The following is a 26,412-nucleotide window of genomic DNA, read 5'->3' on the forward strand; positions in this document are numbered from 1 at the left end:
GGTTGCGGGGAAGGGAGAGTGTGATCCTGGGATTCAGACTTTATTAGGATGAGAGTCGAGTGTCTAGGGTTCTGTGGGGTTCACCCTTCATTAACTAATTTAAACCAAGAGTGGGCATTAGGGCATGGAAGGGGAAAATGGGGTCAGTCAAGCAGTCATTTATGTAGGTTACCCAGGCTTTCCGAAAGGGAGAACTTCACTTGTGGGGGGCAGCCTAATGTGTCACCGGGTGGTCTTGCCAGCAGCTGTGTCATACAGCTGGCAGTATGGTTATTCGGGACAGAGGTATTTTGAAACGTGTGCATCAGCAGTCCAAAACTTAATGTCAAGCCCTTATACTGTAATCCACAAACTTATTATTGGGCACTTACAGTACAGGGCAAACAGAGAACAATGAAGATAACTTCTTTTCCGCAGCAGAGCCTTTGCAGCAGATATCACAGAATAATTAGAAATTCACAGCCATAGACACCATAGTTTTCCTACCAAAAGCAATAAGGCGTATATCACACAGGCAACCAGATGAAGAATTACATTCTCTCCCCTCATTTGCAGCTTTAAATTTCTTACTGCTGTAACCAGTGAGTTAAAAAGCAACAGAGACATTACTATAACATTAAAAGCTTAATTTTATAGACTTGATGAAATATCACCGTGGGACATTGTTCTGACCTACCACCAACTGAGAAAATAAGGATGCCGAGAAAACAAGAGCAGCAAATACAATCTCTATAGGAAAATTATACAGGGGTCATGACAGGAGGAATTAAGAACTTGTATGTTATACAACCAAAAGGTTGTGTGATGAGAAAGGCATGATATCATGGTAATTAAAGAAGGTAATTAAAGAAACCTCCCTGTTCGCAATTCTCCTCTCATGACCTCGTTACAGCTCTCTTTGGAGAACTGGCCACTGGAAGAGTTGTAATTCCAGGATAATTCCAGTCCTAAGTCCAGCCATAATTCCAGGAGGTCAAACTGCCCATTACATTTCTCTCTTAATACAGCACTTAAAGGTTTATGTGGAACAAGTGATACAGGTGGATATAGACTTAAGATTATGAAGTGACACTATTATTTTACAAATATGTGGGTGAATTAAATGTTAATGGCATGCTGTAAAACAAGAGGTATAATTTCTTTTAAAATGTGCAATCAGTAATATCGTCAGTGAGGCTGAGGACAATTCCTTGTTTGAAGACTGCGATGACTCAGTTCCTAATATAGTAAAAGCCTTTGGTGGAGAGAGTCTAGCTGGGATGGGAGATTTTCATGCTTTGGAAATGATAATTTACTTAACTTTTAATGTAATTTCTAGTTTTTTTAGTATAAAGATTAAAATCTTTATGGCATTTTCTATTTTTTTTGTATTTTTTGTGCTTTTACTATAGCTATATATTTCATTAGAACTGCTTTTTTTATGTAGCTTACTGTGGACTAATAATGTTCAATAAAGCTTTTGCTTTTCTATAAGCATGGGCAAAATTCTTCAAATATATTATGTTACTCCTATATTTTGTATTGAATATTTCTGTGGCTACCTGCATGGGAAGCCATTCAAAGTTTACTGTATTTTCCTACTTTTTACCTCTTTTTATTTATGTATTGTCTTTGTACATACTACATAGAAAATGATTTAAATTCATTTTACATTGACTTGCTTTTTGTTATCAGTAATCACTGAAATTCTGAACTGGGCTTTTGAGGGCTGAGGTGTAGGGTATGATGTGTTTCTGCCACGTATACTGTTCATTGATCCCAGGACATTTCTTTTTGGTCATGTGATTTTATACTTTCTTCCAGCAGTTTGTAGACTTACTAGTTATACTGAACTTATATTTTCTTCTTATTTTCCAGCCATACAGTACTATATTTCCATGAGCAAAATGTTTTCTCTATAAAGGCACTTTTAAAATCACTTCAAAAATATGTATTAATAACAGGTTTACATTATTTTTCCAAAATTTTCCTTGTATAATTGAGATGCATCTTTACACAGCAGTACATTTGATTTATACACTGGCAGATATGCTGTTTGCATTTTTGCCTTCCTTTTCTTTTGTTAAAGACTTGGATAATCATCATAATTATAATTTTAATGGCAGCATTGTAGTCCTGCATTTTGTCTTATTCAGGAAACTTCCCATTAGTTGGACATTTAGGTTACTTCCAGGTTCCTTTACCTTTTTTTTGTAATCATTATCCTGGCCTCTACTACAGCTAAAATCCATGGACGTACAACTTTCACTTCTTTTGAAGTAATCTGCTAGAATACTATAATCTAGGAGAAGGGTTACTCACCATAAAAGATCTAAGCATCTTTCTTAGTGTTATTAGTAAGCTTTCAGAAGGAAGGGAAGTATAAATGAACATTACAGTTTTTGCTGTGTATGTTGATAGGGTTTTCCAAAGTGATTTTACCAATTTAGAGTAAATAGTTACTGTTTTTATCACAATCTCTACAGAATTGCATGCTTGTATTTTTTAATGTACCTAGGGGTATTAATTTGCATTTCCCTAGTTATTAGTGAGGATTATTATATCTTCCATATAAATGATTATCATTTGTGTTTCTTCTTCGGTCAGTTGTCTGTTCATGTCTGTACTTTGCCATCATGGAATTTGGGTCATAAAGGTGATAGTGCTTTTTATGAGATGGCTCCAGAGACACTTCATAAACTCACCTTTACCTTCCAGAGGCCTTTTGAATTATGTCCTTTTACCTGGACAAATAAGGAGACCAGGGAAACAGGCCGTGTCCGCGCTCATCCTTGGTAACAGTGTGACAGGTGTGTTCTGGTAAAACAGCTTCATGTCTCTGCTTAAAAACTTCATATTCCATTTACTGGGGTATTAAAGTTATATTCAGATACAGCTAGAGTTTGGGATATCTAGACTTACAGAAAGAAAGTTGTATCAAGAGCTAGATGGTAAAATTTTGAAATGGAAGTGCTAAGGAAAGTGTTAGTGGGTAGTTCAAGCGTTATATACAAATGCACACAAGAGCAGGCGGGCGTTCAGGCAGTTAAGCGGCTGAGAAGCCTTGTGATGGGGGAAAAGAGCATCAGTGTTGACTCTGCAATGTCCCTTCTAGCTTGAATTTTAACTTTTAGAGCAATTCTGAGAATGTAGGAAACTGACATTGGTCTAAAAATGCAGTTATGCACCCTCGCTCTCCTTAATTTGGAAACAGTTATGTCTTGCTAGAAAAACAACATTGGTAAAAGAGGAAAACTTCCTCCCAGAGTGTTTAAGCCAGGCAATTTTAATAATAATAGTTCAATTTTTTAATCATTTAAAGGAAAATTGTATATATCTTTGTGTTCTCTGCCTTTAGAAAATATGACCCTCTCCATGTAGATTCACCTAGTGACGGCTTCTGCCAATTACAGGCAATATACTCAATGTTGATAGTGAATCTAAACTTACACGTGGAGGAGAAAATCTTAAGATTATTTTTTACATAGATATGAGAAGAGAGGAAAAGAGGAAGGAAAGTAGGAGGGAAGATATTTCACGTGAAAACGCAGTACTTAACACTTGTCCCCTTTTTTCTTACTATATTTTATGAATACATTACTTGATACTTTTAATTGGCCATTTTCCCCATCCCCCCCTTTTGTTTTTCCTCTTAACTCATTTACACTTTTAATTTTATGACCATTGAGCCATGATATCAGCTGTTTTTTTTTTTCTTGAAGCAGCATCCTAATAGATGATTCTGTATTGCAGCCCTGAAGGGTGCAGTCAAGGATTAAATGTAAAATCCCATCCAGATACATGATGGAGCCACATTAAGCTGCTACTGCCTGCAGGCTGTTTGACAGCTGTCTGCCTTGATGTGATATTTAAATCACTGCGATGCATTAGAATAGAAATACCAATTTGCAACCAAAACATGCTTGGGAAGCTTGAGAAACTTCAGACCAAAAAGCTCCAGACATCACTTTGGAAGGTTTTTGATAAGTAAATTGCAAATATTAGCACCTCTAAGCTTGAAATGTTACCTGTTGAAATAGAAAAGTGAGTATTCTTGAATGGAATTTCTCTCTCCTCAAGCCAACAAAGTGAAACTATATTGAAACAAATTGAGAAACCTTAAACTAAGCTTAATTCCTACCTACGTGGAGGCAGCAAATTCAAGTGGGCAGTCATCTCATCTGGGCTTTGAATTCCTACGAGACTGTAATATGCCTGTTTATCTTATATATTCTACACTGCTTAATACATTATTTTGCACATAGAAGATACTCAGCATATATAGAATTATCTCTGTTCATTTTCAGTGAAAAAGACTTTCACTGGAGGTGAAAATTGCCACATTTCTCTTCCATAATGAGGAAAAACTCCTGTCTGCATACTCCAGGCATGCCACTGCCAAAGACCATCAAAACCATGTTGCGTCTTTGTGATGAAAGACACAAGTGTAAGGGCATCGATGAACTGTCAGCATCATAAAGCCGTGTGTTACTGTGTCCTCCCTGACTTGTGCTTTGTGGTGATCAGGGCCAGCTTCAGGAACATTCGTCCTGTGTAATCTCAGGATCTTGCACTTGCTTAATGCTCTAATCCTGAAATTATTCATCATTTTCTTAACAAGAGCCCTCCCTGTTCTCATTTTTCCCTGGACCCCACAAATTGTTAGCCAGCCCTGCTGGTAATTCTTTCTTTAGGTCATATAATTCTGCTTAACAACACAGTATGACACAACCTATTCCTCAGAGAGTTTATTTGTATTGAAAATTTTCTTGTCTTTTAAAAGTCCTGGTTCACTATAAAAATATTTGTAAAGCCCATTTTCCTTTCCCTTTCCATCTCCCCATGCCCCCTTCCCATCACCTGTGGAGACAATGACACGGAGGCATTGACAGCAACGTGCATGGCGTGAGAAGAGTAGAGAGTGAACGTGGGGACTGCAGAGGTGGCAGCTAGACTAGTTGGGAGGTTGGTTATATTGAGCAAATAGATTATTGACTTGGCAAATAAATATACTAAAGATAAGAGGGCCAAATTTCTCATATCTGAAGGGATTTACAAACACTGAAAGGTAGAAAGCTGGAAAGAACACTGAGGCACTGAACTAGAGTTGTAATTGCCAGCATGAGCTTATGAGCTTTTACATTTTTATATAGAAATAGTTAGAGATGTATGTTTATGTTATGTGCATATGAATATAAATATACATACATACATTTCTTAGTTTTTACACTGAGAGGGCCTAGAGGCAGTGACACCTCAGTAATAATGAGCATGGCGAGTTCCCAGGTCTTCCACAGTAGATTCTAAATACCACCCTCCCCTAAAAGGAATCAGGGTTTCTTGGAAAGATGGCCAGTTCCAGGGCCGGGGCAGCAAACATACAAGGTAAACCTCAAACAACTTACTGTTCCAGGAAGTAAAGAAATTTTTAAGCAATAAAATAATGTTAATATCAGGTTAATATCACTGAATAAAATAGAAATCCTTGAGTTCATAAATAAATGAACAGATAATAGGAAAGAAGGAAAAGTTCTTCCTTATAACACAAGCTCAACTAATAAATGCAGAAGGGATGATAGAAATAATCACCATTTGACAACCATCATAGGGAAGATGGTACAGACAGGAGTCTTCAGTAGATGCTAGGCTGGTAGTTGGAAGGTTGCTGAGGAAAGGGTATTGGTATGATACTGTGTAGTTCCAGCTCATACTGTAAACGAGTGCTTTCTACAGTCTATTTCATAATATAGTTCTGTGCTTTTTGTTGATTTTCTGTTTGAATGGCCCCCAAGCATAACGCTAAGGTGCTGTCTATCTAGTGTCTTGAAATACAAGAAAATTGTGAGGTGCCTTATTAAGAAAATTAATATATTAGATAAGCTTCCTTGAGGTATGAATTACGGTGCTCTTGACCACAAGTACTTTAGAGTCAATTATATGTTAAATAAAATGCTTTAAACAGAAACACACATAAAATAAGTGTTTATATGTTGATCTGTTGAAGAAAACATGACTACATGGCTCATGAGAACCTAGCCCTGCATTTTCCCTAGGAGCAGTGCCTCAGTATTTCACAGTTGAGTATTCACAGCACCTTTATAGAACATAACTGCCGTGAATGACAAGAATGTGTCTGTCACGTAATGGGTACTAACAGTGGGTGCTGTTGTTTCTATCGATTAAATTCATGTCACACTTAACAGTGTTTTAAAGTAGAATTTAAAACATGTAGCATATATTTTCAAACATATAAAAATATATACATATTTGTGAGTTATTTATAAATATTTCAGAGTAAAATAAGGCATTTAGAAAACTTTAATTTTGGCTTACTATAATAGGAAACAGTAAAATACTTAAAACAGTGTATTTGCACCTTCCTTGCTAAAGTAAACCATACTTCTTACTTTACTAGCCTCCATTCAGTTTCATCTGCTTAATAGTTCAAAATGTATTTGATTTTAAGAAATTACAGTTCCAAAGATAACAATTTATTTTACTAAAAACTACAAGAAAATATTATTAGCATCTATTAACTGATCAATATGTTTGATGTCGAATATATTTGTTCATGTAACTCTCATTTTGAACTCCCTGGTGTCTCATTGTCTTAAAGAATTTTGGCTTATCAATTTATAAAGAAGTGTCTTTATGGAAACTAGTGGCTTTCACAGCCTGATAGATTTGCTGTGTATAGCTTTTAATGCTAATTAATTGGCTTTGATACTTTGGAATGAGTGAGGAATATCTTATTAAAATCAAATGGATGAACTGTCTAATTGTATTTACTTAACATTTGCAGGGATAAGTAAAAAAAAAAAGGAAAAACTCCAGTTGATCCAAAAGCAAAAATTAGAAGAAAAGATAATTGGCATATTCTTTAAGTCTTTCTCCTAACCAACCAAGTATTAGACAAAACAAATTGGGGACTTGTCTTTGGATAATCCTGAGCATATTACTGTGCTGAGCATATTCTCACTTCAGTTTTTCTTTTTTAACTGTTTTATCTTTAGAGACTGATTTTTGCCTAGAAGAGGGTGTTGTGGGCTACTAAAGTGGCACTCATAGCTTCAGTTTTTGATTGAAGCCTCCTTGATGCCTGGCACTTTATAATAATGCCAGGAAGTAAAATTTTATCTCCTCTCATCTTTAGGCCAGCTGTGATTCTTCTAATGCAGCGTCACTTCTAATTTAGATTTTGGGGAAACGAGGAAAAACTTACACTTTGAGACCAGTTGTTGGCTAAACCAGCTTTTGAGCTTCCTGGTTACTTATCCTTCAGTGGGTGTCTGGGAAGTGTTTATAAGCTAATAATAAAGCAAAGCTTTAATAATAGTATTCCTCCTCTTTTAAAAATTTGGATCTTATAAAAAATCTTTATTCCTTTTTTTATTTAGGACAAATACCAACCAAAAATCATTACTAATGGTTATTGGACATTTGTTTTGCACTTTGAATCTTATAAAGTGATTTTCATCAGGTGTTTCTCACAAAAACCCTGAGCAGCAGGTGAAAAATTTCACAGATGGGGAAAGTGAGGGATAGAGAAGCTCTGAACCTTGTTTTCTGTTTAGAATATTCAGCCTCTGCTTTTCTGGTCCGCTTTGTAAGGGATTTTTTTTTGGAGGGAGGATGTTTGTTTGTTTGTTTGTTTTCAAAATATCCCTGCCTTACTGCTATAGAGAAGGATCTGTATTTTGCAACAGCTCGCCTTTTTCTCCTGCAGAGATATTCCGATGCCCTTGGTCAGCTCAGGAGTAGAGCATGGTAATTTGAGAGAGCTGGCCTTTGCAAGAATGAAAGACCTTGGAATACAGGTAGGTGACTGACCATAACCATTGAGATCAAAATCAACTGAAAACACAAAAAAGCCTTTGACACTATTTTTCTTACATCTGCATTTGATTAAAAGCCGCCAAATGCTGAAGGCATTCTTGCTGTATGTTGAAGTTGAAGCTGGGGGTTGCAAAGTCTGCATCCTATCCTATGCATCCTTTCTCCTTCTAAAAAGAGTGTAAGTTTGTCAATTTAACGGTTGTTTTTTTCCACCTAATCAGATTGCCAACTATTTGCTTAATTTGCTCTTTTAAAACCATTTTTTTCTTTTGAAGTACTAGGTGTTCGATTCTTGACTAGTGGTTAAAAAAAGAATGTTAGAACACGACATTTGAAGAAACAATGATTACAAGTGTGAAATCATTCCCAAACAGTGCTGTTGCCCATGTACATCAGTGTCCCTCCCCTCACCCTCACCCCCTGTCTATTCATTCATTTATTTATTTCACAAATATTTACTAAACATCTACTTTCTGCTGGCCCTGGAAGGACAAAGAGCCCAGGCATCAGCAATTTAGCAGTCTCTGCAGATGATTCTTAAGTCACAGTAAGGTTTGAAACTCAGTGCCCTAGACACTACATCTTATGGCTGCTAAAGAGGAAGGGCCACGAGTGGCAGCTGGGCCCAAGCAGGGGTTCCCGGGCTCTGCCTTCAGAGATCCTGGCTCACCTGGTCAGGGGTGGAGCTGCAGGGCGTTCTCGTGCCCATTGCAAACATGGACCACACTTGGAAACACATCAGTTTAAGGACTGAAAATCATTTTGGGGACTTACCCAAGGCATTTTATTCTCTTAGTCAAATTATTATGGGGAAATTTTTTCAGAAAATTGTTTGTCCGAGAGTTTGTGAACATTATTGGCTTATTCTACCAAAAAAAAAAAAAAGTCCTAGACAAATAACACATGAATTTACAGTAATTAATAGCCGCAAAGAAGATTGTACACCTGCTCTCCTTCAGTCTCCAGCTGTCCGTGTTCTCCAACTCCTCTCTCTCTGCGAATACCACTGCCAAAGTGACTCACCTGGCCTGGGTATCCTGATAACCGCATCTGGCTGTTGTCTTTTACCCTGTACCCCTCATAAGCCTTGGTAGCCTCTCTTAAACTGGGATTGAGTCTAAAGACTGGAATTCAGTCATAACCAAAAGACACCTAGTTCACATAGGCAGTGTCTATACCAGAAAACAGGCACACAACAATCTCTGCCTTTTAAAAAAGCCTCCCCCCAACCCCCCAAAAAGCAGCAGTATGCAAGTATTCATTATGAGTGTGTAATTGTAGGATGTTCACACCAAGCTACTGTATAGAACTACTCCAGTTCAAAGATAATATCTAAATGTAATAGATTCACAATTACAGAGATTTGTGATCCTATTTGCTATATAGTTTTTGTTTGAATTCATCCACATCAGCAAAGCATTATTATTTTGGACCGGTTCCTGGGGCATGGAAGTAGCTTTGTTTTTATAGATAAGCTCTTATTTTCTCACTGAATTCTCTACATATATAGCAGTTCTTCAAAAATACGCTATTTAGTAGTATAGCTTGCATGACATCAGATTTCCAGGGTGCTCTTTTCTCACTGGTGGAAAATATTAGAAACCTGAAAATAAATTCCACTGTTCATTCTCTAGGGAAAAACATAACCATAGGACATATGATGGAATACCGTGAGGACTGTGTGACAGCACACAGGCTGTGCGGCACACACGCTGAATTGTGGAACGGCAGTAAGAGTTGTCTCGCATCGGCGCAGCCGTGCTTTGCATCCGTATCGCCCACATCAGCCTTGGGCCTCCTAGGGACCCTCAAAGAGCCATTTGTGACCATGGCTCAGACAATGATAAATGGCTCTAAGTTTTCTACGTTCCCTTCCTTCCTCCTTCCCATGCTTTCTTCTCTGTGCCCTTCTCTGCAAAAAACAGCAGTCTTCAGCATCCCTCTTTTTGACATTTCTAAAATGATTTAAGTTTGGTGATGCTAAAATGCTAACTGCTATAAAATGGGAAGGTTTTTAAAAATTAGGAATGTGCTTTTTGCTCTTCTGTATAGTTCCATATTACACTTTCAGGTACACTTATATCCCGTGGGTAAAACTATTTTCAGATTTTTAGGATGTCTGTTCTTTACTTCCAATTTTATATATATTGATCTCCTTTGAGTTCTAAACCAACTTTAAAAGCAGTGGTATCCTAACTTCATACATTTCCCTTCTGTATTCCTCTCCTCAGGTTTATTAAAGATGGTATCATTTTTAAATTGTGTCTTTTTATCTTAACCTAAACTATGTCCAAACTTAATTTTGAACCCAGGGTTTGGTGGAGAGCTTTCAATAAAAACTGAATTAGTTACCAGTTTTACATTTGCCCCCTCCCTTGCCTTTTTTTTTTTTCCTTGGCAGTGTCGAGATGTGAGAACCAGAGAGGTTGGAATCCAAGAAATTCATCACAAAGTACGGCCATACCAGGTTAGTTTCTTCCTTGTATAAAGAATGGGTCCTGTTTATAAATATTTGTCAAGCCTGGGCACACCTTCTTACCAACAGGACCAAACCCCAGAAGTTAATGAATAATCTAAGAGCAAAGAGTAATCGAGGGTAGGATATAGATGTCAGCGAGAGGCAAAGAGTAGGGAAGCTAATTTCTAGAAGAGCCAGGGAAGGAAAACCAAGTGTGGGCTTCATTCTAGGTCAGCAGGGCCAGTAGGACTTTCTGCGGTATTGGGAATATTCTGCCATCTGTGCTGTCAGTATGGCAGCAGCCACCAGTCACAGGTGACGGTTAAGCACTTGAAAGGTGCTAGAGCAACTGAGGAACTGAATTTTTAATTTTATTCAATTGTACTTAATTCGAATAAGTGGCCTGTAACTAGTGGCTGGCTACCTTAATGTAGAGCTGGATGGGACCTGCTTACCTCTTTGTGGGCAACTGCTAAATCATTGCTCATTGGTGGGAATCAAGTAAGTAGATCGGCCCTTATCAGCGTGGGTCCCACAAAACTTGAGCCTAGTGCCTGAAGGCATTCGTCGTAATGAATTGACTTCTGTCTTCTTTATCTGTATGTCTAGCTGTGTGCCAAATTATCTGTGGGGTTAACTCTCTCGTGGAATCCCACTTGAGAAAGGCTAGGATAGATGATATCTGCATTGATACTAATCGTTTGACATTTTTCATATTTGGGACCTGCTGAGGGAAAAAGTAGACCCAAGCATAGTTAATCATTTGCTCAATTCTTGCGCAGCCCAGTTATGTAGCAAACATTATGTTGAGAAGGAATATAAGTATTAGTCGGACTCTTCACCTCACTCTGGACAGTCCGCCATTTTCAGAGATATCTCGGGGTGACCATGCCTACAGATGTGTGGGTTCTCTGTACATGTGTATTGTTACATGTTGCTTATATTTATGCAGAGTACAAGGGCCCCTTGGACAGTGAGTTGGAGAGTCAAAAGCCTGTGTAGATTGCTCTCATAAGAGCTTCCCCTAGAGCTGCTCTCCAGGATTGGATTTCCTTTAACATTTAAATCTCAAACCAGGCACAATATTTTAAAGGCCCTGTTGGATGCCATACTTTCTTAAAATTGCATCAAGGAGCAAGTGACCAGTAACACTTTTTTTCCCCAGTAGAGGAGGTGTGGGCTAGCACCTGACGGTTCTGGGGCTCAGGGGTGCTCCCAAGAACTACACATGTGACATACCATGTAATTTTACCTTAGAGACTCTTCATGGAATTATCAAAGATTCAAATACATGAAAGCATTTACTGACATAGATCTCTGTAAGAATGTCAAGGTTAATGAAGTTCACATATTTACAAAGTTGTAGAATTGTTTTCCTTTTATAATAGTCCATGAACCAGGTATGAACTCTTATTTAATTAGTGATTTAAAAGTAGACAAGTGAAAAGAAAAATAATCTGTGATTATTCATTCTTTGTTATGCCTAATGGGAAATATTAGCCTAAATAAATACTTAAAATTATAAAAATCACAACCCTTAAATAGAATTCGTGCCTCATATCGAATTTACCGAGTATCATAATTCCTCCAGGTGGTAAAGATACCTCGAGACAAGTGCTGGGCATAGAAGCCACAGGGCATAAATCTGCAAAGAAGTAAAAAGCTAACCTTTTCAAACAATATGGCTTCTCTCTCACTTACCAACTTTACATTTCCCTGTATGGCCCCAGAAGATGACTGGTTAGCCAGAGACGGGTAAGATTCCTCAAGGGAGGAACAACCTAAGACAGGCACAGTCGCATGGGGGCCATCAGGTGAGAATTTGGGGATCAACAGAGGTGAGGCTCAGAACCTCACACCCCCTGCTTTGAGAGAAATCTGCATCCGTGGATGTCTTGCTGCCCTTGTCTAGCCTGGATTAATACTTAGTCCATAGGCACACACCTGATCATCTGATCATCTACATTTGCCCTCTTACAGCACTAAACTATGTTTTCTACCTTTATCTTGCATCTACCTACCACTTCAGCATTTTATTAAAAATAAAAATAATAATAATAATCGAGGGAGAAATGTGGGATCAACATATACAAGTACAAAAATCAAACAAATATTCATATTTGACCTGATTGTTTATGGGTCATAATGCGTGATCAAAACCGAAAGTTTCTGTGATGAATGCCCTTGTACTGTTCACCATGTAAGAATTTATTCACTATGTAAGAATTCGTTCACCATGTAAGAACTTGTTCGTTATGCTTCAGAAGATTGGAGACTGACGAGAATTAGGCTTGAGATGGATTAATTATTGTACATTGAGCATTGACCCCCCCTATACTGAATTTTATTGTTGTTAACAACCATTTGATCAATAAATATGAGAGATGCCCTCTCAAAAAAAAAATTATAAAAATCACTTTATTCCCCAATTTAAAAAACTCTTGGTGTGTTTTTTTATCAAACAGGTTGAATTGGTAAGGAGAGATTATGTTGCAAATGGTGGCTGGGAAACATTCTTATCATATGAAGACCCAGATCAAGACATTTTGATCGGCCTCCTGCGGTTACGGAAGTGTTCAGAGGAAACCTTCCGTTTTGAATTGGTGGGAGGTGTTTCCATAGTCCGGGAGCTGCATGTGTATGGCAGTGTAGTCCCCGTGAGCAGTCGGGATCCGACTAAATTCCAGCACCAGGTATCCTGTATTCTATCTCTATTTATCTGTAATTAAATTGCCCAAAGGAGGAAAAGAGAAAAGGAATGGGAGAGGGGTGGGGGGCAGAGGAAGAGACAGAGAAAGAGAAGCATAGAAATAGAGGAACCAATTTTAATTGTTCAGAGATGTTTTCTCTCCCAATTGCACCCTTTTGGGTGTTGAGTGGGGTGGAAGGAGAGACAAATTGAACCTCAGTCAAGTGGAATTGAACCCTATAATATTGGGTTGAACCCTATGAAATTGCAATTTTTGAAAAGTCAAAAATGGCCTAATATCAGCGATTCTGTATCCCACTGTTAGGGGATCAGAGGGGATGATGTGAAAGTACTAAGGAAATCCTAAAGCACTTTGCAAATGCGGACTGTGATATGATACACAGTGGGACACTGTTCCATTCCCCCCACCCCCACAACCAAAATAAATAAACAACTCACTTTTTTAAATTTCAGGAAAATGTGTTAGTGCATATAGCATAAACCCCTAAATTGGTGATTTAAGAATATTGCCTGGTCTCAAATTGGAGGGGTGACTAATAAACACAAGATTAGATGCCCCAGACTTTCATCACCTGGAGATTGCCTAAAACTTGTTTAAAAAGAGACAGAAATTGAGAAGCAATTACCCCCTCACTGTGACTAGATTACATCATCCACAGAATACCTTTTGATGGCTTGTGTTGCAGAGTTATTCCTCCCTTTACCAGTCTGCTATAGTGTGCTTTTGGTATGTTACCCAGTTTCTCAGTCCTTACTCCCATTAATGTTTTTTTGTCACTCTTATTTTTTTAGCAACTACTAAATATTAGCCACCTTGTTTTATGGGCGCCTCTTAACAATATCTTTGGTTCCTATTTCCTAACCGCCTCCACTGCTCTTTCAGGGCTTTGGCATGCTGCTGATGGAGGAAGCAGAAAGAATAGCCAGAGAAGAACACGGGTCTGGGAAAATCGCTGTTATATCAGGTACCTGGGGTGGGGCTGGGGCAGAGGCCATGGTTCATTCACATTGTTAATTTGGTACCATCATTAAAACTGCCTCTCCAGCTGATATTCATGATCACTATGCAGAGCTAAAGAGTGAAAGATTTGTGCTCGAACACAAAGAAAATTCCTATAGGCAGTGTGGTGGAATAGAGCCTTCAAAACCCCTCCCTCTCTGAATGGCAAAACCCTAAATAATATGCATCCTGTCTTCCTTGCTGTCTGTCACACTAGTCACCATTGTCTGTCACACGAGTTATAGTCAGCTCTTCTGTGCTTTGTGCCCAGTTACTCTGTCTGGGAAAATGAAATTTGATGGTAAGGGTTCAAGAAAAATGTAAACCAGTGTGGGCATTGTCAATGTTGTAGTTCAGAAAATTAAAATAGAACCTCAGTTGCCAGTAGAAGATGTTAAAAAGGCAGAGCTCTGTGTTCCTTAACATTGTTCTCCGGGACTTGGCTCCTGGGAAACAGCTTGCGCCTGTTTGGAAGCTTCGATGTTACCTTATCTAGGACACTAGATACCTGGGGAAGTGGGCATGCACAGAAAATTCTAGTATGAGTGGAGCAAAAAGTAATGTATACACCCTTTCACTTCTACTCTTTTTATATTATCCTTTCAAAAATGGCTGTTCCCACTCAGAAGCTAACATGGTAAAAGCCATTATCGAAATTTAGGCTCTTTTTCCTCCAGCATTTGTTTTCCCATTAGAAAACATTCTTTCTTAAAGGCAAATTTTCCTCTAAGAAAATAATGTTTTCTGAAAATGAAAGTTGAAATGAGATCTTATTAAAAATCAGTAAGTTGTTGCCAATCAATAAATGAATACCTTTGCCAGGTTTTAATGATTAAAATTATGATACTGACCCAGGCTTACTTAATTATTTAGTCTGAATATGGGTTTTGGCATTACCCAGACAAATAATAAAGCATTTCTTTTTCTTTTTTTCTTTTCTTACTGAATACAATTGATACACAATAGTCTATTGGTGTCAGGTATACAACATAGTGATTTGACAATTATATATGTTTCTGAATGCCCACTATGTTAAGTGTAGTTACCATCTGCCAGTATACCAAGATATTACAATATATTGGCTATATTCCTTATGCTGTACTTTCATCCCTGTGACTAATTTATTTTATAACTCGAGGTTTGTACGTCTTTATCCCCTTCACCTATTTCACCCATTCTCCCACCTGCCTGTGATAACCAATAGTCTGTTGTCTGTATTTATGAATCTACTTCTTTTTTGTTTGTTTTGTATTTTAGATCCCACATGTAAATGAAATCATGGTATTTGTCTTTCTCCACCTGGCTTATATTTCACTGAGCATAATACCCTCTAGATCCATCTGTGTTGTTGCAAATAGTAGGATTTCTTTTCTCTTTATGGCCAAATAATATTCCATGTTTATGTGCACCACATCTTCTTTATCCATACATCTATTGATGGACACTTAGGTTGCTTCCGTATCTTGGCTATTGTAAATAATGTGGTGATAAGCAGAGGGGTGCATAAATCTTTTCTAATCAAGGATTTCATTTTCTTTGGGTAAGTTCCCAAAAGTAGAATTGGGAAAGTTCTATCTTTACTTCTACCTTTAGTTTTTGGAGGAGCCTCCATACTGCTCTCGTAGCAGCTGGATCCGTTTGCCTTCCCACCAACTGGGAACGAGGGTTCCTTTTTCTCCACATCCTCACCAATGCTTACTATTTCTTGTGGGGCTATTTGATACTAGCCATTCTGACTGGTGTGAGGTGACATCTCACTGTGCTTTCAATGTGCATTTCCCTGATGATAGTGATGTGGAGCATCTTCATATGCCTGTGGGCAGCTGTATGCCATCTTTGGAAAAGTGTCTGTTCAGGTCCTCTGCCCATTTTTTATTTTGGTTACTTGGGCTTTTTTGGTGCTGAGTTGTATGAGTTCTTTATATATTTTGGATATTAGCCCCTTGCAAGATATATCACTTGCAAATATATTCTCCTGCCTTTTCATTTTGTCAGTGATTTTCTTTGCTGTGCAGAAGCTTTTTAGTTTGTTTGTTTTTGCTGTTGTTTCCCTGGCCTGGGGAGCCATAACCAGAAAAAAATGACTAATGTTGATGTTCAAGTGTTGAATGCCTATGTTTTCTTCTAGGAGTTTTATGGTTTCAGGTCTTACAGCTAGGTCTTTAATCGTCTTTGAGTTTATTTTTGTGTATGGTGTAAGACAGAGGTCCAGTTTCAGTCTTTTTCATGTAGCTGCCCAGTTTTCCCAACACCATGTATTTGAGGAGACTGTCTTTTTGCACTGTATATTCTTGCCTCCTTTATCATAGATTAACTGACTATTTAAGTGTGGGTTTATTTCTGGGCTCTCTATTCTGTTCCATTGATCCATGTATCAGTATTTCTGCTAATACCATACTGTTCTGATTACTGTAGATTTATAGTATAATTTGAAATCAGGGTGTATGATACCTCCAGCTTTGTTCTTCTTTCTCAAGATTGCTTTGACTATTTGGGGGTTTTTGTGGATCCACACAAATTTTAGGATTATTTGCTCCAGCCTTGTAAAAAATGTCATTGTTATATTGATAGGGATTGCATTAAGCTGTAGATTGCTTTGACCATTTTAACAGTATTAGTTCTTCCTATCCATGAGCAGGGAATAACTTCCCATTTGTTTTTGTTTTCTTCGATTTCTCATAAAGTACTTCTTAACATAGCTAGCTATATTTTTTTTTCTATTATCTAAAGGAACTAAATGAGCCTCACCTGATTAGTACTGATACTTGTAATTAAAACTGTTTACCTCTCAACTGTTTTACCTGTGACTGACCAGAAATCATCCTTTCCTCATACCAGGAAGGAGACAGACTGGCTTGGACTCATTCTGCAAGTGCATCTGTGGGGGGTTGAGATCACCTAAAATATCAGTGGCCTTTTTTGCCAAGCACTGTCAGTGTTTTCAGTCCAGTATTTCTCAAGTTTGAATGTGCCTGTGAATCACTTGGAGATCTTGTTAAAATACAGATTCTGACTTCTTAGGTCTGGGGTGGGGCCTGGGAGCCTACATTTCTAACCACCTCCCAGTGATACCTATGCCGAACGTCTCCAGACCACACTTTGAGTAGCAAGGTTCTAGTATGCTCTCCCAAATGCGGTAGTCCTTCCAACTCATTAAGTTAAAGATACTGTCTGACCCTGGCAGTGCCTGCCCCAAAGTCTAATAGTACTCACATGATTCTGTGGTATCTGTGGAAATGAATAGGTTTTAAAACTGAAGAGCATCGGTGTTCTATCACTTCCCCACCGTATTTCATTAGCCTTCATGTTCTCTATCTCTTTTTGGAAATGTTCCATGCAGAGAGGGCCCCTTACTTGCTTGAGGTCACATTCAGTTGCCCATAAGAGCCTCAGTTTCTGCTTTTTATGAGCAAGGTATCTTTCTAAGTAGAAATCATCATCTGGCCTCTTCCTAGCTTCTTACTGTAATCTAAATAATAGCTCAATTTCAGATCATCTCCTTGTAGAATTTTTAAAGTAACAGAGGGAGACTTGCTAAAATAACACGGAAGAACTTTCCCATCAGCTGCTACAGTCAGACTACTCGGTTGTGTACAGGGGTTCCCTTTGACCGGTGGGTTTCTACAGGAGCGGCCTCGGCATGCCTTCTTGGACCTGGCTGAGTTCTTTGAGAAGAAGGAAGCATTACTTCCTGTCACTGTGGCCTCTGAGCCCCACCATTGCTTTCTGCTGAGGAAACCACATAGGGTCTTGACTTTCTGTTTAATTAAAGATCTGGTCACCCTTCAAATGAAAAGCCAAGAACATCTGCTCTATGTATGATGCATTTTATTTCTCTAATTTAGTGATATATTACTATTCTATTTAAGTGTCTGAATCAGACACCAAAGATGGCCATTACTCAGAACTTAAAGGAGGGCACATTGAAAGTGTTTAATATTGTAATGTGTTTTTTGTGTTGGTTTTTTCCTTCCGTGTTCCTGTTGACTTTGGTCTTTCTGATCTGAGTACAGTGGTGTGTGTGTTTTCACTGTGCTGTAAAAAGCCAGTTCTTCTGCAGTTAGAATGAAGATCCTGTGATAGCACTGGTGCTTGTGTGCGGCATTCATTCATGACACTTCATTGGATCGGTATGTGAAGAGAGACACCTGAGGGTGCAGGTCTGGGGTCCATTCCTGTGCGGCTCCCCTTGTGATCTTGGATAATTTTACTTGATCTCCATGGCCTTTATCTCATTACTAACAAGTGGGTTAGGTTATCTTTTGCAGTTCTAACAGTCTACAGTTCTGCCCTTAGTGTCTTCATTTCATCTAGTTCTCAACATGACCAGTTGTGTTTCACTGATGACATTTTAAGTAGATTCCTTTCTGAAACCATATTAGGAGACCCTTTAATTTCATCAGTAATTGATTTCAGTCTCATAGGTTGGCTATTTGGTGATAAAAATGGGTAATAAGGCTTCCTATAGGTAGCTAATCCTGTCCATGATTTGTGGCTGCATGTTCACTCCAGTCACAACCGGCGGTACTTTGTGATCTAGGTGCCCTACATTTTTTTCTTACCTTGTCTTCAATTTGTGAACTCATCCTTGTTCTAGTCGATAGGCTTTTATAAAACTCATTCCCAATGGTGGCTTAGGTATTCTGTCCTGGCATAGCTGGTAGCCTGACTGAGGGAGAGACAGATCATTTATCACTGTGGTCACTGTGGCTCTAAGAGTAATGCGTTTGTGTAGAAATTTTTTTGAATTAAATTCTGATTCATTATGACTACTTACCTTCATCTTACTAGCGTATTTTCTCTGTTACTTGGATATGTTAGTATTTGATTCTGCCTCTAAGTAATATTAACTACATAATATCTCTGATTTGACTCACTAGTCAAAAGACTTAGGTATTCCATTTTTCCCTATTAAAAATGAAATTTTTTTTTAATTTTGTTACCTTAATGTATTTTGTTGATAGATGGCATATACTGAATCTGTTACAGCTGGTTTATGTTTTTTAAAAGATTAACTTCACATCTACATGAGAAAATTGAGAACTTCCTTGTTTATCCAAGTCAAATGAAACACTTTCATAGACTTTTAAGATTATTCATTCTGTTTTTTTTAAGCATATATAATTGTCTTGTAAGTAACCTGTCTTTTAAAGTTAACCATCAACTCCAAATGTGAAAATTAAACAAAATACAAATGTTTTATACTCCATCAACATCAGAATGACTGAGCGGGTTGAGTACTTGCTGTGTGCAAAGGGCCTGGGGCTGAGAGCAGAGAGAGGAGGGATGAGTTGCTGCCCTGCCTCTGAGGGATGTTCATGCTGGCCTGGGCAGCAAGCTCAGCCTTTATCCTGCGGATTATCATTAACTGCAGAGGAAGACAAGTTTTTCTCCCTACTTAGACTGTATCTCAACTCAGGATTAATTGCTTCAGAGCAAGAAAATAATCTTTTTCTACATATAAAACTGGGTAAATCAGTAGGGTCAGAACAAGCAGTTTATAAAATAATGTGTAAGCAGGGAAATAATAGTTAATTGCTGCTAAATAAGCAATTAATTCATCCCTGTTAAGTCCAAGTGCTTTAGCATCTCTCACCACCTTATTTGTATAGCTTCTAGCAACACACATTTGTTTAAGATTAACAAATCATATCTACTTAAAGCCATGACTTATCTATGTAGATGATCAGCATTCTGTCCTTTAAAAATGTTAAGATGAAGCAGTTTTTTCTCTTCCCTCTGTTACAGTGTAAAGTGCAAGAGATTATCCTGTAGAACCTGACCATAATATTTGAAATGCCATCACTAAGAATCACCATGGAAACTGGAGATCTCTGATGTCACACTGCCCGTACCATTTCCAAAAGGGCAAATATAACTGTTGATAGCTACTATCTAAAAAGCCACTTAATACCCCCAACAGAATGATTTTATTTTTCTTTTGGCAATTTTGGCCAGGTATCAGATCCAATCATGTCATTGTTTCTGTTTGCCAACCTAATTGCTATGCATCAGGACAAACAGCTATTCCCCAAGCTCCCCCTAGTACCTTCGTCATGAGCAGTATTCTATCTGTGTTCTTTCAAGTAGAAAATTAATATGGCCATTGGCCAAGAATCCTACAAGGCTGATAGATCACACAGTGATGGTGAGAAATAAGGAAAATGGCCAAATGGTTGATGACAGAAATCACTGAAATTGGAGACTGATAGCCATTTTGTTTAAGCCTATTAAAAAAATTAAAAAGGCAAAGAGGGGAGGGGGGAGGAGCTTAAATATCGGGTGAGTAAAGGAGTCCGTGTGGGGATGAGGTCATTCTAAATCATGATGCTCAGAGTTGTGTGACTCCAAAGCCCCATCTAAAATCCCTGCTAGTGAAAGAAATCTATGTGCCTGTGCCTTATATAGTCTACACTGCCTTCCTGGGGCAGAAACTAACCATCTTATGCCCCAGAACTCCCGATTAATAGTATGATATGTGGGCAGAAAATAACAGTTGTTTTATTTCATTCAACTACAAAAGGCTGAAATTTACTCACTGGGTCCTAGAAACTGACTGCGACACACCTCCAGCCATTTGAGGTGAAAGTAGTTTCATTCTTTGCATTATAATCTAGTTGAAAAGAAGGAGGCATTTGTAACTAGATATGTCTGGTGATGGGCTCATAATCCTTACCAAATACCTAGAAAAGCTTCCTCTTACTTCCGCTTATCCATTTGCTAATGAACCCAGGAAGCCTGTTCAATGCGAACCAGTCCGGGCAGCATGTGCATGAGTTAACATAGGACTTTGCAGAAAGGAACAGAAAAGACTGTTTGCACTTTTATAGTTCCTGTTTCATCCCTTTACAGAATTTATCTTTTAATAAATTATCCCCTAATTAAATGCACCCAAAAGGTTCTCTGTATGTTCCTCTATTTCTTCTATTTTGGGATTCTAACAATGAATATATAGGTTTCTTTTTTTGGGTCCATATTCCAGTAGGATTTTGTTGTAGTTTGGTATTTTTCTTTTTAAAGACAACAGATACAACATAAAAGACTGATTAGCTGCAAGAACTTTATTAATTTCAGCATCATTATTAGCCTAGCACTGATGACATAGAACACAATTTTGCTAGAAAACGAAGTAGCCGAACATTTACTGGCTAGTGTCTGTGTTGCCACTGGGCTGTGGGGGCTTTGTTGCACAGCCCCTCTCAGGACTCTCCCTCCCGGAATTGGTATTTATCCATTTGGAGATTAATGCAGTGCTGGTTTATAATACACTGCATACCAAGTGCATTAGACCTACCCTCACTTGGCATCACATGACTATAAATTAATAGATGGTGTTCAAATATCCCTGAATAGACCACTAAGTGTGTTTCCACTCTTTGGATCTTGTGGGCCACCTGCATATTTGGTGACATTTTTGAGGCAGAAGCTAGTGATCCCAGTAGGTGGTGGCTTGTTGGCACATGAGGAACAGCATTTAGCAACTGCAGTTGTTCTTCTCAGAACCATACTGTTGAGTCGTCTTGTGTCTCAGAAACACACACCCTAAAGTCTCGGAGGATGGCCTTGCTAATGTTGATTTACATCCGTAGACTCTTTCTCTACATTCTTGTATGGGTATTGGGAATGAAGCTGTGTGCCTCTGCTTGGGAAGAGGAATGGGTGGGGTTGTTACATCATGTGGTTCCTAGTAATACTCCTGAGTGGTCTCGGAGCTTTGATACAAATGACCGCCTTTACTGTGAAGTTAGAGGGAAGTTTTGTATTGTAAAGTTTCTGAGGAAAGCAGCTTTTTCTGGTGTGTTCTAGCCTGCCCTCCTCACCGCTGTATCACAGTCTGTTCTAGAGTTGTTAACTCCTTATCAGTGTAACTTTCATATGATTCATACTGTCCTCTAAGGGTTTGACATCACTCTGTCCTTTCAGTTTGGTAAAGCTTTCTCTTTTAGATCAATTAGGGGCAGGGTTTGACCAATTCTTCCCCTTTGGGTGAGCAGATAACTAACTAATGCTGGAATATATTGATGCCACCTTCCTCTGCAGCACCCCAGATACCGGTTTTATAGAGCTTTTTAGTTTGGGCATTTGTAGTTCTAACAGGACACACACAGGGAATTGCTTACTCTTCAGTCAGCCTGGCTTAAACTGTTGTCTCTGACCAACAACTCACATTTCCAAAAAACTAACTGGTGCATTTAGGGCTGTAGACTGGGGCCAGAAGATGTTTCCTTATGTATCCCATTATCTAGCCCGTGAGCATCCAGTTGTCCAGTCTGTCCACCATTTATGAATGAATCTCTGATGTTTGGTATTCCATTCCAGAAGCCCTAGATCTATGCCCTGTGTGGTCCGTTATCTCTTACTGCAAATCCTACTTGGTGGTTTGGGTTATTGTTGTGTCACATACCACCCCAAAATGTAGTGACTGAAAACAACAACCATTTTATTTGCTCAGGGATTCTGTGGGTTAGGAATTCAGCAGGTCACACAGAGGATGGCTCGTCTCTGTTCCATGATGTCTAGGGTCTTGGCTGGAGTAGCTTACCTAACTAGCTGGCACCCGGCCAGGGCAGCGTGTCTGGAGTCTCAGTTCTCGCTGGTAGCTGGTGCTCAGCTGAGAGTGCCCACATGAGCTCCTTGGTTCTTCTCTACGTGACTTGTACTTCTCATGGCATGAAGGCTGGCTTCTAAGAGGAAGGAAGTAAAGTCCTGGGCTTAAAGTGCCAGAACATTTTCTGTGGAGTATGTATTGCTGTGTCATAAATTACCACAAAACTTGGTAGGTGAACACAACAAGCAGTTATCTCGTGGTTTCTGTAGGTCAGGAATCCAGAAGTCACTTAGCTGGGTGGGTCTGGCTCAGAGTATCTCATAAAGCTGCAGTTAAGGTGTCAGCTGGGAATGTGACCATTACAAGAATCAACTGGGATCGAGGAGCCACTTCCCAGTTCACTGTGCAGTTTTTGGCAGGCTTCAGTTCCCTGCAGGCTGTTGGTCTTAGGGCCACAGTTCATGCCATGGGAGCCTCTGCCCAGGGGTGCCATCACACTGCAGCCCGATTCCCCAGCAGAGAGATCACAGAGACAGAGCCCCTTTGAGATGGAAACCGTAATCTTTATAACCTAGTCGCAGAAGAGTCAGTGAGTCCAGCCCACCCTTAAGGGAAGGGATTGCACAAGACCGGGAACACCAGTGGACAGTGAACTTGTGAGGTCAGCTGCTTTGCCTACTACAGCATGACTTTCACATTCTGTTCCTGCCCAGATTAAAGTCAGAGGAAATAAATTCCACTTCACAAAGAGACAGGGTCTGATGGCAGCCATCTTTGGATACTAAGTGATATAATATTTTTAATTAAGTTTTCATTAACTTGCGATTAAAAGGCATCTAGTCCCTTCCCACAGGAAACTTCACTGAGCCTTCTCCCAGGATGGGTACTCCTTGGGGGTACCTGGGTTTAAGAGTTCTTGTCCCAGTCCCAGTACAAGTTTCATAGAGCTCATCGTGGCAGCACAGTCACACCTCACGCTGCCTTGGGCGGAGTTGGGCAGGCCCCAAGGGAAGCACCTGCGCCTGACCCTGGGGCACGTCCCTCCTCCATGAAGACATTCCTGGTACCCCTTACACGCCTATCTAAGTGTCTGATGCCTTGGGTCTATGGCACTAGCCTTTTATATCTTCCTTCTGGGTTATGGAATATGAAAGACCAACCTTGGGCTGAGGGTACATAGTTTCCTCTTGAGATATCCTGCCCTGACCTATATCCCTTTCCCCCACAAACACCTGAAGATTGTTAATGTAACAAAGTCTTTTTTTCCCTTTAGGGGAGGTAGTAAATTGTATATAACATAAAATTTGCCATTATAGCCATTTTTAAGTTTGCAGTTCAGTGGCATTGTTACATTCCCAGTGTTGTGCAACCATCACCACCATTCCAGAACATTTTCACCCATCTATCTTCATTAAGCAACGACACCCGATCCCTCCATCTTCCCTACCCTGGTAACCTCTAATCCACTTTGTCTCCATGAAGTGATAATAACAGAGTTTCCTTTGTGTCTGGCTTACTTCATTTAACACATTTCATCCATGTTACAACATATATCAGATTGTGCTCTAAGGCTGAATAATGTTCCTGTGTGTGTGTGTCCCCCATCTTCTTTACCCATCCATCCAGTGACGAACAGGTTGTTTCCATATCTTGGCTATTGCGAATAATGCTGTGATAAACATAACGGTATATGTCTCTTCATTATCCTGTTTTCATTTCCTTTGGATATATATCCAGAAGTGCAATTCTGGGTCATGGTAGTCCTGTGAAGTTTTTGTGGGCCGTTCCCCACAGTGGCTGCACTAGTTCACATTCCCACCAACAGGGCACAAGGTTCTCTCTCTTCCTCCTCGTCGGCACTTGGTATCGCTTGTTCTCTCGAGGACAGCCTTTCCAGCGGGTGTGAGTAACACCCCACTGTAGATTCATTTGCATATCCCTGATGATTAGTGATACTGAGCACCTCTTCGTGTACCTATTGGCTGTTTAGTTGTCATCTTGGGAAAGATGTCTGTTGAGTTCTGTGCCCATTTTTTAATTGGATTTTTCTTACTGGGTTATATGAGTTCTTTACGTATTTTGGATATTAACCCCTTATCCAATATGTGGTTTGCAAGTATTTTCTCCCATTCTGTAGGTTCCTTTTTCCTTTTGTTGATTATTTCTTTTGCTGTACAGAAGCTTTTTAGTTTAACTGTATTTCCACTTGTTGATTTTTACTTTTGTTGCTTGTGCTCCTTTAGTTCTTTGTCCCTGGTTTCCTTTAGCTCCTTGAGCATATTTGATGCAGCTGATTCTGCCTAGTAACCCCATTGTCTAGGCTTCCTCAGGCATAGTTTCTGTCAAATTCTTATATTCTTGTGATTAAGGCTTATTGTCCCATTTTGTGTATGCTTTGCAAGTTTTTGTTGGAAACTACACATTTGAAAAATACAAAAGTCAGAGTCTCCCCTCCTCAGGGAATGCTCTTGATAACTGCAATCATCTGTTTGTATAGTGACTTGTCTAAACAATTTTTACAAAGTTGGTATGTTTTGTTGTGTGTGGTTAACTAAATTCTGTTCCGTTATCTCCACAGTCAGCCTGTGACCTGACAGGGATTTCCTTAAATTTCTGGATCTTCAAAAAAATGGCAGGAGGTTGGGGGAGGGGTGGTGTATATGTCTTCAAATCTTAGGGTAAACACCCTGGGAAGCTGACCCAGCAGGGTGGCCCCAAAACAAAGGCGGGCATCTACACTAGACCCCCCAGGAGCCTCCAAACCAAACCAAATGCTAATAGGCGCGTGGTAACACATTGTTAGAGATGAGAGCTTCCTGCCCACCAGGTACCAGTCCCCACTGGAGGAATGGAGCATGGCAGGTGGTTCACATCTGCTGCTCCTACCAAAATTCAGTGGCCTCACCCTTCATCAAGCATTCCTCCTCCTGCTGTGGGTGTCTTATCAGGTTCTAGTGTCAAAATAATCGGTCCTGGTAGTTTTATCCAGCTTAATGTTTGTTTCAGCAGAGGGACTGATTTCTGCATTTCCCACTCCACCTTTGTCCCTCTTAAAGTCTTCTAAAAGACTATGAATAAGAGGGATCCGTCTTCCTACCAGGTGATAGGTGGCACAGTCTAACTTCTGCAGAGACACGCTAATGATCTGGGCCGTGAGCGGAGCAGTGAAAATGATCGTGACATACTAGACATTCTGTACTGGTGGGGACAGAGCCCCTCCGTTCCTGAGTGAGGTGGTGGGGGGCCCTTCCGCGTCAGACTCCCTGTGCGGAAACACCCTTCTCAGAGCTGTAGGCTGACCCGCAGCTTTGCCCTACTGTCAGCCACAGGAGCTTCTGTTCGGATTCTCTGAACCTGCTTTGTCAGTTACTTTCTGCTATTCTTGCCCATTTTTACTTTGTTATTGTCTTGGTATAGCCATTTCAAAATGGATAGAAGAACCTTTAGGGTGCTGGGTTAGTAGGTGGGATCTTATGCCTTTCCTGAGATACTCTTGTATCTTCCAAGGTGGAAAATAATGTAATGATGGGCTGTATTAATGACTTACAATAACCAGCTACTTTGAAGGGTTAAGATTATTATGCGTAGGTAACCTTGTAAATGTTGGCTTTTTAACAGAACAGGAAAAACAATTATCTGCCAAAGAGATAGATAGGGTCATTGAGTTAATGGGTCCCTTTTCAGACATTCAGAATAAAAACCTTTCCCCAGCTCTCATACCAGTGTACATTGTTGAAGAGTGAAATATTGCCATCCTACTAAGAGATCGATGAGATGTAATAAAGTCTCATTTCAATAGCAATTGAATGAAACTGATGAATACATTTGCCTTGTATTAATGTTGCTAGGCACATATCAAGCACTCAATAAATAGTTGATTA

At 39.4% G+C, this 26,412-nt stretch overlaps 1 protein-coding gene across 8 annotated transcripts in view; it reads left to right on the plus strand.

Moving 5' to 3' along the window:
* Window positions 1-26,412, plus strand: part of ELP3 (elongator acetyltransferase complex subunit 3) — a 126,553-nt gene that overhangs the window by 34,552 nt on the left and 65,589 nt on the right. For 5 of the 8 annotated variants that reach the window (XM_073232739.1, XM_037024690.2, XM_037024691.2 and 2 more), the window contains exons 11-14: window positions 7,706-7,796; window positions 10,217-10,282; window positions 12,739-12,966; window positions 13,867-13,948. In XM_073232739.1, the coding sequence (XP_073088840.1) occupies window positions 7,706-7,796; window positions 10,217-10,282; window positions 12,739-12,966; window positions 13,867-13,948 (467 nt within the window). Of the gene's footprint in view, window positions 1-7,705; window positions 7,797-10,216; window positions 10,283-12,738; window positions 12,967-13,866; window positions 13,949-19,731; window positions 20,874-26,412 lie in introns of those variants that run through there. The other 3 variants (XM_073232740.1, XM_073232741.1, XM_037024692.2) reach the window with 2 other exon arrangements.

This window comes from Manis javanica, chromosome 3 (assembly GCF_040802235.1).
Source record: "Manis javanica isolate MJ-LG chromosome 3, MJ_LKY, whole genome shotgun sequence".
NCBI lineage: Eukaryota > Metazoa > Chordata > Mammalia > Pholidota > Manidae > Manis > Manis javanica.